The sequence below is a fragment of the Manihot esculenta genome, chromosome 16, assembly GCF_001659605.2.
Source record: "Manihot esculenta cultivar AM560-2 chromosome 16, M.esculenta_v8, whole genome shotgun sequence".
Lineage (NCBI taxonomy): Eukaryota > Viridiplantae > Streptophyta > Magnoliopsida > Malpighiales > Euphorbiaceae > Manihot > Manihot esculenta.
The window spans coordinates 33,973,418-33,986,682 of NC_035176.2; the positions used below are offsets into that span (position 1 = coordinate 33,973,418).

The 13,265-nt window shown below is 34.2% G+C and overlaps 1 protein-coding gene across 2 annotated transcripts; it reads left to right on the plus strand.

Annotated features, from left to right (window-relative positions):
• Positions 1 to 525: 525 nt before the first annotated feature.
• Positions 526 to 13,025, plus strand: LOC110603661 (L-arabinokinase). Of its 2 annotated transcripts, none has more exons than XM_021741481.2 (29): positions 526 to 903; positions 1,178 to 1,285; positions 1,395 to 1,463; positions 1,589 to 1,672; positions 1,812 to 1,888; positions 2,399 to 2,465; positions 3,416 to 3,473; positions 3,600 to 3,667; positions 3,754 to 3,816; positions 3,958 to 4,011; positions 4,113 to 4,215; positions 4,293 to 4,402; positions 4,507 to 4,626; positions 4,748 to 4,804; positions 5,905 to 6,077; positions 6,169 to 6,337; positions 6,611 to 6,694; positions 6,933 to 7,058; positions 7,393 to 7,523; positions 7,612 to 7,693; positions 9,096 to 9,183; positions 9,692 to 9,735; positions 9,829 to 9,924; positions 10,014 to 10,090; positions 10,591 to 10,791; positions 11,057 to 11,222; positions 11,362 to 11,433; positions 11,804 to 12,007; positions 12,737 to 13,025. In XM_021741481.2, the coding sequence occupies exons 1-29, from the start codon at positions 799 to 801 to the stop codon at positions 12,857 to 12,859; spliced, it is 2,979 nt and encodes a 992-aa protein (XP_021597173.1). In that variant the 5' UTR covers positions 526 to 798; the 3' UTR covers positions 12,860 to 13,025. The 2 variants fall into 2 exon arrangements, with proteins under 2 accessions (XP_021597173.1, XP_043807809.1); XM_043951874.1 differs by having other exon boundaries at positions 527 to 903; positions 1,143 to 1,285.
• Positions 13,026 to 13,265: the final 240 nt, after the last annotated feature.

Below are 13,265 nucleotides of genomic sequence, written 5' to 3' on the forward strand. Positions count from 1 at the left end.
CAAACATTTTTGGAGGGGAAAAGGAAATGGAGAAAATTGAGGAGGAAAGACAAAAGTGGTGCATATTTTTCCTCTCTATTTTGACATCGATAGGAGAATAATAATAATAAAATAAATTATCATTTATTTATTTTTCACTTACTTTCTTTTTAAATTAATGATAAAACATATAGTATTTTCTTCATATTATAAATATAAACTAATTGTTATTTTTATGTAAATTAAGAAACGATAATTAAAATAATAAATTTTATATTTTTTTTCAAATGTATCATTTACTTATATTATTAAATTATTTTAAAACTAATAATTTTATTTTTCAATGTTTATTAAATAAAAGATAAATAAATTACAGTGTAAAAAAAAATTTATAAATTAAAACGGATGATATAAAAAAATATTATCTTTTTTTTTATTTTTATTTTTATTTTTGTTCGATTTTAATTAATATCTTACCTTTTAATTTTCCTTCTCCCCTTATTTTCCAACATCCAAACATGGGCTAAAAGGAAAACAAATATAACCAAAATGATAGAGATGGCATCGCTGTCACTGTGCATTTCTGTTTCCTTGTGTTCAAATTTCCAATAATTTCCTTATCATCTCGTGTTCCTGCATTCAGGTGATTCGGAAGGATCGCCTGTAATTTTGTGGAGGCAAAAGGCAAACAGCAGGATTTGAAGCCCAAAAAGCAGAGAGATCGCTTCTCTATATATCTCTGGTTTTCCATACCATCTGCATTCTTATCGACCAAAAAATCTCAAGTACCTAATTAGCAAACCGCGAAAAAGTGCCACGATGAGAATTGAGGAGAGCGAAGGAGTATCAGCGTCCAGGAATCACTTAGTCTTTGCTTATTATGTCACTGGCCATGGTTTTGGCCATGCCACTCGGGTCGTCGAGGTCTCTTTACACCTTTATTTTTTTAAAAAATAAAAATAAAAATAAAAATAAAATAGTACTATTTGAAGAAAACAATATTGTTTTTTGCAAGATTGAGTTTTATTTAGCGTGATCCTATTAATTCTCATTATTTTGGATTTGAATTTTCCAATTGAATTATGGACATTAGAATGAGTACGATGATTTTGATTTATGAATTGATAGTTTTATTGGGTTTTCTTTATTTTTGGTCGATGTAGCTGTGGTTGCTTAATTTCCAAAGCGTTATGCATAGGTTGTCAGGAACTTAATTCTTGCTGGGCATGATGTGCATGTGGTCACCGGAGCACCTGACTTTGTGTTCACTTCTGAGATACAGTCCCCTCGACTCTTTATTCGCAAGGTCACTGCAATGCAATTTCATTTGTTGCTCTCTCCATAATCTTTTACTTTTTTTCTATTTCTGAGTTACAAAACGCTTATTTGTTTCAAACTCATATCTGGCTTCATAGGTGCTATTGGACTGCGGAGCGGTTCAGGCAGATGCATTGACAGTGGATCGCCTTGCTTCATTGGAGAAGGTATATCACCCGTAGTATGCTTAATTGGATTTTATTAATTGCTCTTTCATGTTCATTAGCATGCTCAGTTGGATTTTATTAGTTGCTCATTTTACTTCAAACATTTTTTTCCTGGAATGTGGTAGTATTCAGAGACAGCTGTAAAACCTCGGGACTCTATTTTGGCAACAGAAACACAGTGGCTTCACTCCATCAAAGCTGACCTAGTGGTATTTATATTAGTCTTCTCTTTTTCATTCCAATGCTTCAACCTGTGATGTGATTTGTAATGGTTTATTCCAATTTGATTTTTACATAATGAAAGTGGCATGAATTTCTTGACACTTATGTGTGATCCTACAACAACAGGTGTCAGATGTAGTTCCAGTTGCATGCCGTGCAGCAGCTGATGCTGGAATTAGATCTGTTTGTGTTACCAACTTTAGGTATATTCTTATCACTAGTTTGCTTTGTTGTCCACTGTTTTCTTTAACTATTTTGAAATTCAAACATATGAGTCTTATAAAGACTCACATCCATAACTTCCTATGCAACTGTTATATAAAAGAACCTCTAATTATTGGAATGAGTTTTTTTAATCATTGCGATTTTTTTTTCTTTTATAAACAAACGATTACTTGGGAAATATATATCTATATATATATATTTTTTTATTTTTCAAAAAAAATATTACTAAAACGCAGAACTAGATTATAACTTGATAAGGGATTAGTCTAATGAAAGATTTGCTGCCTTGATTGTATGTTCAAGGTGCAACGTTGGGTCCAATCCATATTCCATAAACTTGGTGAACAAGACTTTCATAGAGTTTGGGTTTTGTGATAACCCAGGTTTAAAATTTTTCTCTGTTGCTTGATGTCTTCCTAGTCATCAAGTGATTACTTACTGAAAAACTTACAATAGATTTTTTGCTCCTGTCTTGTTTGTGGTTGCAGTTGGGACTTCATCTATGCAGAGTATGTGATGGCTGCTGGATATCATCATCGTTCAATAGTTTGGCAGGTGACTTAATCATCTGTTTGTGGAATAAATGTCCCTGAACTTTTAACTGGCAAATGGTGTTGCTCTTTTCTGTCAGAGTAATTCATGCAAATTCTAACAATATCTTATTCATTTGATTTGGTCTGGCCATATTTTTAAAATCTGTATCAGTATGGATGGCAAGTTTTCCCAAGTAGCTGCCCCTACCCAATCCCCAAATAGCACATTTAATGGTAGGGGGCACGAACTTATGTCGCACTCTCCAAATCCAGCCATTCATTCATGCCCTATGTAGCAAGCTGCCCTGTATAGCTTATATATTTAATGGATGCATACTGACACCTGTGTGCACATGCCACATAGTATTCAATGTATATTGAGTTTTTCTTAAAGTTTTTGAGTAATGCATGATAATTCACCAATAGCTGAGATGGAAAAAAGCGAGATGGTAAAGAGTGGGTAGAGGATCTGTGAGGTGAGGCAAGATTAGGTTTTGCTCACAGCCACTCTATTTTCATCCTTAAGTATCATACTATCATGTCATGAAGCAACTATTTATAATGATGATAAGAAATCAAAGGAAATTTCCAACTTAAGCGACTTGATCATATAAGGCATGAAATGCTCTATCTAGTCATTTTCCATGCAACGTCTTGTAAAGTTACAACACTTCTTCTAAGGAAAATAAGCATGACTAACGTGAAATTTTATGTGATTGAATTGGTCTTTAAACCTGGCTTTTTTTGGTAATTTAAGGTGTTCCTCTTGATTTGGAATTTGTTATGGTGATTGATTTGCAATTATGCTCAACTTGTATATTTCCAGAAAAATGATGCATATGGTAGAGGATTGCCAATTATGGAACCTTTGCTGTCGTGATGTTTGATATTCACCCTTTGGATTGGTTGTTTGTTCTGTTGAGTGATGTGCAACTGTGCTAAAATTGTTTATTCTGTTGAAAATTGGCACAGATAGCAGAGGATTATTCTCATTGCGAGTTCTTAATCCGCCTCCCAGGATATTGCCCAAGTATGTTGGCTCCTTTACAACCTCAAAAAGGGCTCTCTTGTTTTCCCTTCTCTCTTCTATATTTGGTGCTGGAAATTTCTGTGGATTGATAGGCAGTTTTTAGTTTGATGTTTTCACTCTTTACAGTGCCTGCTTTCCGTGATGTTATTGATGTACCTCTTGTGGTGAGGAGGTTGCACAAATCCCGTCAGGAGGTTTGGTTTTGGACCACTTTTGAAGCAGCTTTGTTGTTTGATATATATTTAATCTTGATGTAGGTCTTCTAAACTACTTACTGTAGGTAAGAAAGGAGCTTGGTATCAGTGATGATGTGAAGCTAGTTATCCTTAATTTTGGAGGACAGGTGAGAATAGTAAATCATGCTCTAGTTTAGATTAATCTTGTCAATACTCTTATAGTAACTTATGTCCCCCATTAACCCTACTATAGGGTTGGATGGGTTCAGTTCATCTTACTCTTGACTCAAAACTGTTTGCACATGCAGCCAGCTGGCTGGAAGTTGAAGGAGGAGTACTTGCCTTCTGGTTGGCTATGCTTGGTAGCTTTTGTAGAATAATCTTTACTTCTTTATATTGAATAAAATCCACTTTCATGATGTACTATGAAGTATTTGTTAATGCCATTTTTTTTTTAATCCAGGTTTGTGGTGCTTCTGATAGCCAGGAGCTTCCTCCAAATTTCATAAAGCTTGCAAAAGATGCATATACGCCTGATCTTATTGCAGCATCTGACTGCATGCTGGGTCTGCATGAAAATTTTTAGTGTCTGACCAAGTTAAACAGTTGTAAAGTAAAATTAATGGGATTTTCATTATTTCAGGAAAAATTGGATATGGTACTTGCAGTGAAGCCCTTGCATACAAGTTACCATTTGTCTTTGTACGAAGAGACTATTTCAACGAAGAGCCCTTTTTGAGAAATATGCTTGAGGTGCAATTAATTGCTTGCTTGTGCAATCGTAGTCTTTTTTTTCTTCTCTGTTACACTTCTCTCATCCTATTCACACGGTCTGATGAGATGTTATTTTGAAACAGTTTTATCAAAGTGGTGTTGAGATGATTAGGAGAGATTTACTTACTGGTCACTGGAAACCTTATCTTGAACGTGCTGTTAGTTTGAAACCATGCTATGAGGGAGGCATAAATGGTGGCGAGGTAGTGTCTTCTTTTCTTGAGTTCCATGATTGTCCTAACCTTTTTAGTTCTTGAAGCATGTCTTGCAAGTTTGTACTCACCTTTGAGATTGAGATCATTGTTTATTCTATGTTGTATGTAGGTTGCAGCTCACATTTTACAGGAGACGGCTATTGGGAAAGCCTATGCTTCAGATAAGGTATGCATATTTTTTCTATGAATGGCATTTGGCTAAATATATATTTACATCCCTATACTAATTGGATTAATCCATTGAGCACCTAAACTAAAAACTTATTTAACACTTGAACTTATAAAAATAATAACAATTAACACAAATTAGTTATATAATTGATAATTTTTTTTAAAAAAAGTAAAAAATTAATATATATTGCTGATTGCACTATAGATTTTGTAACTATGCTCTGAATTTTTATAAACGGACAATTTAACGAGAGTAATTTTACGAAAATTTATAGCCCAATCAGTAAAATTTTGAGTATATTTTGCAACAAGTCAATCTAATTTTTTTTTTAACAAATCATCAACGATATGGTTAATTTGTGCTTAATTATGATTTTTGTAAGTTTAGGTGTCTAATAGGTTACAATTTTAGTTCAAGTGTTATGTATTTGGCCAGTGGCTTTTAACATTGCCGCACTTTCATGTTAATCTTCTAATATCTCAGTTTCATTGATGGATAGAAGCCAAGGCCATATATTCCCTTTTACTATTGAGTGAGTCATATGTGACTGATAGTGATTTCTGTGGAGTATATTGGTCCATAACTATTTGTCAATGATTGTTAGACCTTCTATTATTATTATTATTTTTATTTTTTTCAAAGACCTTCTATTATTGAACCTTTTGTTTATGGCTTGGCGGCGGTGATACATGTATCTGAAGTATTAAAAATTGATTACAACTTAAATTAAGTGGAAAACTCAGTTAAAGTATGTAATCCTATTCGATTCTATGTAAGATCAACACTCATTTGGAAAATGTAGTTCATCATGTTTGCATTGTTAACAAAAAGTTCTGCCTTTTTCAGTCTGCCTTTCATCCTTATGATACCTTGCAAGGTTTTTAACCTGTGACTCTTTCTTTGGAGTTCTCAAAATTTTTTGAAATGCTATCAAAAGCTGGAAATTTTCCTGATGATATAGATTAGGACCCGTGGAAAAGTTGTCAAACTTGACAAATTTTTGTTCTATAATTAAACTTTTTGATATCTTTACATGAGATTGTGTTGACTAACAATGCCTCCATTGTTTTTTTTTATTTATTATTAAAATGTAGTTGAGTGGGGCGAGGAGATTGAGGGATGCCATAGTTCTTGGGTATCAATTACAAAGGGTGGCTGGACGAGATATCAGCATTCCTGATTGGTATGCAAATGCTGAAAACGAACTTAGCAAGTCTACTGGGTCACCAGTTGTCCATACAAATGTTGGTGGGCAACAAACGTGCGCGTGAGTTTAGTCTTTCTCTGTACAACCATTCTTCAACTTGGTGATTGATTTAGTTGCATATTTTATTAACATATTTCTGCAACTTGTTTAGGAGGAGTGAAGATTTTGAGATTCTTCATGGAGATCTTCAAGGTCTTTCAGATACCACGAGTTTCTTAAAGAGTTTAGATGAGCTAGATGCTGTATATGACTCCAAAAATAATACTGAGAAGCGCCAAATGCGGGAGCATAAGGCTGCTGCAGGACTTTTTAATTGGGAGGTATCTTTTATCTCAACTAGAAGTTGTTGTTGGTTAATTTATTTGATCTTTGCACTTGTATGTTTATTGCTGATAGCAATGTGCAAAATTATAACGATTCATATGCTATCTATCATTATCATACCTTCAATTTGAGTTCTTTTTATTGCCACATAGCAAATCAAAGCAAGTCCTTTTCTTTTCTTCCTAACTGATGTACTCTTTAATTCAACAACTGGTGTTGGTTTCCATGATCCAAAATTTTTTGGAGTTGATATCAATACGTTATTGCAGGAAGATATCTTTGTGGCAAGAGCACCTGGAAGGCTGGATGTAATGGGAGGGATTGCTGATTATTCAGGAAGTCTTGTCTTGCAGGTTAAATTTATCTTTATGATAGTTGTTGCCATTTTCAGGAAATTTTACAGCTTGTCTTTCACAGAGTTACTTGTTAGAAAACTGTAGGACTCCTTTCACATTATACACAATGTTAGCGAGCAGATTTTCATTGATTTTTATCGCCGAGTAATCCTCTACCCCACCCACCACACACACACTGACACTCACACATCCATAGACACCCTTGGGGCTTATTCATCTGTCGTCTTTCTGATAGATGCCTATAAGAGAAGCTTGTCATGTTGCTGTTCAAAGGAATCATCCAGGCAAACACAGGCTCTGGAAACATGCTGAGGCTCGGCAAAATGCAAAAGGACAAGGACCCACTCCTGTTCTACAAATTGTAAGTGCTGATATTTGAAATTATTGCTGCTTGAATTCCACAGCTACCAGCAAATGCCCATTGACTTTATCAATTTGATGGTAATTTCTTTGATGCATACAAATCATTTCTGCTTGAAGCCTAATAAATGAAATTGATCTAATAATCAATATTTTTCCCTCATATGGTAGAGTTGTGTATGGTTTTCAGTTTAATATTGCTGAACTTAATAAAAAAGAAGCAGGGGAGGGAGAGAGAGAGAGATTTTTCTTTCTTGGGGGGGGGGGGGGTAGTAAAATATGCATGTTGATGCAGATTGATATTAAGATATAGTTGTCCATTTTGGTTTTATCAGGTGTCATATGGATCAGAACTGAGCAATCGTGGCCCAACTTTTGACATGGATTTATCTGATTTTATGGATGGGGAAAATCCAATGTCATATGAGAAGGCAAGAAAATATTTTGCTCAAGACCCATCTCAAAAGTATGCCAGAATTTTTTTTGAATTTATAAATTCTGTATGCAAGTATTACTTCATTGTTCATATTTTACTTATGTGGTTTCTTCTTTAGGTGGGCTGCTTATGTTGCAGGATCAATTCTTGTTTTGATGACAGAACTAGGTGTACGCTTTGAGGATAGTATAAGCATGCTGGTACTCTTCTTACAATATATTCATGAGTTTCTTACTATAAGGAAAATTCTTTTTCTATTCCTATAATATAATAAAAGTTTCTGTTCCTTCGCAACTGCTATTAGGTGTAATTTGCATGAAAAGATGGATTAAGTTCTTAGTTTTTTCCTTTTATTTATGGGAATAAAAGCAGTACTATAATGGGCTTATCTCTCTCTTTGAAACTGTTACTGAAATATCTTGTATTAATTAATTACTAAATCTTTAGGCTTTGTTTGGAATAAATAATATGCAAGAAAGAAATGAATTGAATTTTCACATTATCACACTTTTTCGGCATGATTTCTATTTCTTGTGAAAAAGAAGGTTTTTTTTTTCCATTTATCATTTCCCAAACATGAAAACTAACAAAAAGGAAATCAATTGGTTTAAATTCATGTAAATTTCTAGTTTTCAAACAGGGGATTAGAGATGTGGATTCTTATGAAAAATTCAGTCCCATATTTAAATATTCAAAATACAACATCAAGTCAAATGTATGTCTATCGCTGTTAAGTTACATATTGGTCAAATTCCTGTGTACAAAATTCAAATAAACCTTTTCTCATAAAGAAAAGGAAAAGAAACGTTATTGGCATAATGAAGGCCAAGTGCTCAATGTGAAAAATTAGGTCTATTTGTTGATATCTTTTTGTCTGGGAGCGGTGCTGCTGATAAAAATTATTTTTCAGACATTTGTTTGCTTGAAAACCCTTTTTTTTAGGGGGTGGGTGGTGGGTGGGTTTGCTGTTAAAGAAGATAAAACTTATAAGCAACGGTGCAAGATAATCTCCACTGGATGTGGCTGCATTTTTATGGTTTTGGAAATGGGGCTTGAATTCAATGAGAGTAAGATAACTTCATTTCAATGGCATATAAATAGTGAATGTCTGTCAGCTATAGAATTTGAACAGTTTTATGTGTATTAATCCAAAAGTTGGGGAAAGGAGGAAATGACAGAAGTAGGAAAAAGAGGGAAATGATAACTGAATTAATAAAAAAGAGGGATATAATTGCAAAAACAAAAGGGCACTCAAATATATAATTGCAATTATGTATTCTTCTTACAGCGATAGTTCCTTGTAATGCGGTTAAGTATGCTTTTCCTTTTTTTGGCTTATTAATAATTTACATTGCACAAATTTCCTGTTGCAATGCAACAGATGGAGGGGGTTGGATATACTAATCACAAATTTTATTGTATAGAATTTTTTCCCCAGTGATAACCGTGCACTAATGTACATTAGGGTATCCAGTTACATACTTTCACATGCATTATGCCCCTTCTCTTTAACTAATCATCTTTGCAGTCTGGGCTTCAATTGTAATATCCAGGCCACTATCAATATTAAAAGATTTTAATTTATTGTGTACAAAAACACAGGTTTCTTCTGCGGTTCCAGAAGGCAAAGGTGTATCTTCTTCTGCTTCTGTGGAGGTTGCTAGCATGTCTGCTGTGGCTGCAGCTCACGGTGATATTATTATTTCAGTTTACTAAGAGTTGGCTTTTTTTAAAAAAATATTGCAATTGTTATTTTCCTATCAAGATCAGCAGCCCTTTTAATCAACGTTATTGTTTTGATATCATGATAAAATCAAGACATCTAAGGTCCATTGGATGATAGATGCTTAAGCATTTGAGTATTGGAACTGAGAAATATTATGAGAAAAGTATATTGTGAGTTGAACATCTTAAATTGATATCAGTTGTTCAAATAATTGTCATTTATTGAACAGGAAAGTAGTTTGTGCAATCTAAAATTGAAAATCAACCACCTGATAATCATCTGCAACCCTCCCAAACTTAGACGTGAATTTTTTAGAAAAGTAATGCAGGATTTATGCTTTGTGACTTCAGATTGAATTATTACAAGTGAGGGAGAATGCCTGACCTGATTTTAAGCCAACTTGTAGTTTTTTTGGAAAATTTACTTTCTTTGATTTTTTTTCTCTTTTCTGATGCATGAAATATCTTTGCAGGATTGAACATCAGTCCCAGAGATATGGCATTGCTTTGCCAGAAGGTTGATATAACTCACAGCCTTCTAATTGGTATTCTTCTCTATTAAGTGATGCAACTTATGTTTATTATTAAATTCGGATGAGCTGTTGTACAGGTGGAGAATCACATTGTTGGAGCTCCATGTGGTGTAATGGACCAGATGACTTCAGTGTGCGGTGAAGCCAACAAACTTCTTGCAATGGTGTGCCAGGTGTGCGAAACTAGTACTGCAGAAAATTCTCTATTTAAGGTGCTTTAAAAGTTGAAAAACAACGTCAAGACTGCTTGTTATTTATGCAGCCTGCTGAAGTAATTGGTCTTGTGGAAATTCCTAGTCATATTCGATTCTGGGGAATTGATTCAGGGATACGACACAGGTATTTGATTTTTTATATGCTGGTTTCATCTCCACTATGATTTTATGCTATCCTATTGGGAAAAAAAATAGAATTGATTTATGAAGTCCAATTTCCCTAGACGGATATTGTAGAAAATAATAATATTCTTTTGTTCTCATTGAAATCTTATTTTTATTTGAATTCTGTCCTTAACACTTTTTTTAGTGAAACAACAGCCCAGCCATGCCGGCCCCCCTTTTCTGATTTCCAGTCTCTTTTGGCCTCAATATGTTATACACATTTTTTTCCCTTTTCTTTTACCATATAAATCTGGCACTATGAACTCAACATTGTTTTTTTTCCTTGAATTTTGTTCTTGCTAGTCTTTGGATCATTCAGATTCCATAATCCATATTTAAATCGTGCAAAATGTGTCTTCTGTTCAAGACATGAAGTTTCTTTTAATCACTATTGTAGTTGTGTTATTCTAACAGTGTACTACCTCTTTTTTTCTTATCATTTCTATTCTACTTTTGCAGTGTTGGTGGTGCAGACTATGGATCTGTAAGAATTGGTGCCTTCATGGGTCGGGAGATGATAAAGTCAACAGCATCTGCTATTTTGTCTAGGTCATTGCCCAGTATCAATGGATCAATCCCCGATGAATTGGAGGACTATGGTGCTGAACTACTCAAATGCGAGTCTTCCTTAGATTACTTATGCAACTTGTCACCACACAGGTAAGGCTCATTGTTGGTGGAATTATAGTATACAAGTTTTTTGTTTGATGTCTCTACTACCACAGTGCGCATTGTGCCATTTGTTATTAAATAAGTCTTCTAATTTCTAAACACAGCTTCTCCTCCTTTTCTTTTGGAACTAAGTTGATAATGAAAACGACAAGTTTTTTCATCCTCTGGATGTGAAACTTTTCAATCTTGTTTAATTTAGTTTTTTAGTTTATTTTATTTTGTGTATAACTTTCATGTAAATCTGATGTTACAGATATGAAGCCCTTTATGCTAAAATGCTTCCTGAATCCATTCTTGGTGAGGCATTTTTGGCAAAGTATGCTGATCACAATGATCCTGTAACAGTAATTGATCAGAAGCACACTTACGGGGTGAGAGCAGCTGCTAAACATCCTATCTATGAAAACTTCAGGGTCAAGGTCAGTATAATGGGTTTGTTTGGTCTTTTGTTCAGTTTTTATGCACTGAGAAATTTGAGCAACTAGATAGTTTTTATAAGTTGCTGACAAGATATGACCATCTGTAATCTTCCAAGTTATTTTTGATACTTGATGTTAGGCTTTCAAAGCATTGCTATCATCTGCAACTTCAGATGACCAACTTACTGCTCTTGGAGAATTGTTGTATCAGGTATAAACAGAGTTTTGGCTTTAATGGATTGTTGGAGTCTGTTGATAATTTTACTTATGCCCCAATCCTGATGTATGAAGATTTGCTACTCTTTTTTTTTTTTTCTATACAATTGAAAGAAGACTTGCTACTTCTTTGTTTCCTATTTATTGGATGAATGATAGAGATATACAACACAATTTACTCTGATTGTTTACAAAGAAATTAAAATCTTTAGACAAATATTTCCAACTGATCTTCAGGGGGGAGAAACTTTACATTGGAACAATATGCATTCCCCTCTCTCATATGGGAATAAATGATTTATTGCTAGATCCACGGAAACTATGAAAAGGGATTGAAATGTGGTTTACGTACAAACTTGTTGCAGTGTCACTACAGCTACAGTGCTTGTGGACTTGGCTCTGATGGGACAGACAGGCTTGTGCGGTTGGTGCAAGAGAAGCAACATAGTAAATCCTCTAAATCTGAAGATGGGACATTATATGGAGCAAAAATAACCGGTGGAGGATCCGGCGGAACAGTTTGTGTGATTGGTAGGAATTGTCTAAGAAGCAGCCAACAAATTCTTGAGGTAATTTGAGTCCTGCTCATAACTGTTTCTTTCTTCCTTCTCATTGTTAAATATTTCTGTGTACATCATGTTCGTTTGGGAGGGGTTAGATTCTAGCATATGAGAGCATGGATGTGGATTTTGCAGTTGCTTGAATGTTTCTTTTTCTTGCTAGATTTGGGTAGATATTAAGATATAGCAATCATGAATTTTGTAAGGGGCTGATGCTTGGGTGGATCCTATTTAATAAGACTAATTAGCATTGTGGTTGGTTAGCCAAAAGGCTTGTTTGGAACTATTATTGAAAATTATATAAACTGTTTTTAAATTCTTATATTTAAAATATGTTAAATTTAAATTAATATCACAATCTAGAAGCGTTTATTATACATATTTCCTAGATAATATTTTTCTCAATACCAGTTCAAAAAGTAATATTAAAATAGACCCCAAATCATCTACCATAACAGTAAGATGCCTAAACTCGAATGCATGATCCTGCTTTTCACAAAGTTGTAATGTGCGAAGATACCCAAGAATAGCTTATATGGTGGGAATATGGCGTACTTGGAATTTTGATTTTCTACAATCATAAGGCTATTTAAGGGGGATAACTTTTACTGCTCCAACCTAGCTTTATAGACTTAGTCGTGCTTTTCTTCTTAGTTTATTACTGTTAGGAATCAAAAAGTTCATTTACACTTGTTAGCAAGGGATTTGATTGATGTACTTGGTGGTTTGAATATCCAGATTCAGCAGAAGTACAAAGACGCGACGGGCTATTTACCATTTATTTTCGAGGGCTCATCTCCAGGGGCAGTGAAGTTCGGATATCTGAAAATTCGCCGGCGCATCTCTCTTAGATTAGATTAATTTATATTAGTAACTGTTGCATCCATTAACTTATACTTGGAAATTTTCTTAGTTAGCTTTATCGGTCCATTATAATGCTGGCGACCTGAATAATCATATTAAGTTAGCAGACAAAAATATCACCGGTGCCCTTTGAACTTTGATTTACAGAAAAATATTTTCCCAATAGCTTAGCCTTAGGTTGCATATACAAATTTTCTATGCCTACAAAAAGGTTGCATATATGCACTTATTTCAGTATTATTATTGTACCAATTAAAAAGAAAAAACTAGACCTCGAAATTCCAGTCGCCAAACAAGTTCTGATCATTTTTGTACGCAAACATAATGTGTTTGTAATTTGTGAATACCCTCCTCCAAAATTGAAAAGACAATTTGGTAACTTTGAAACCGAAGAAAGTCAATT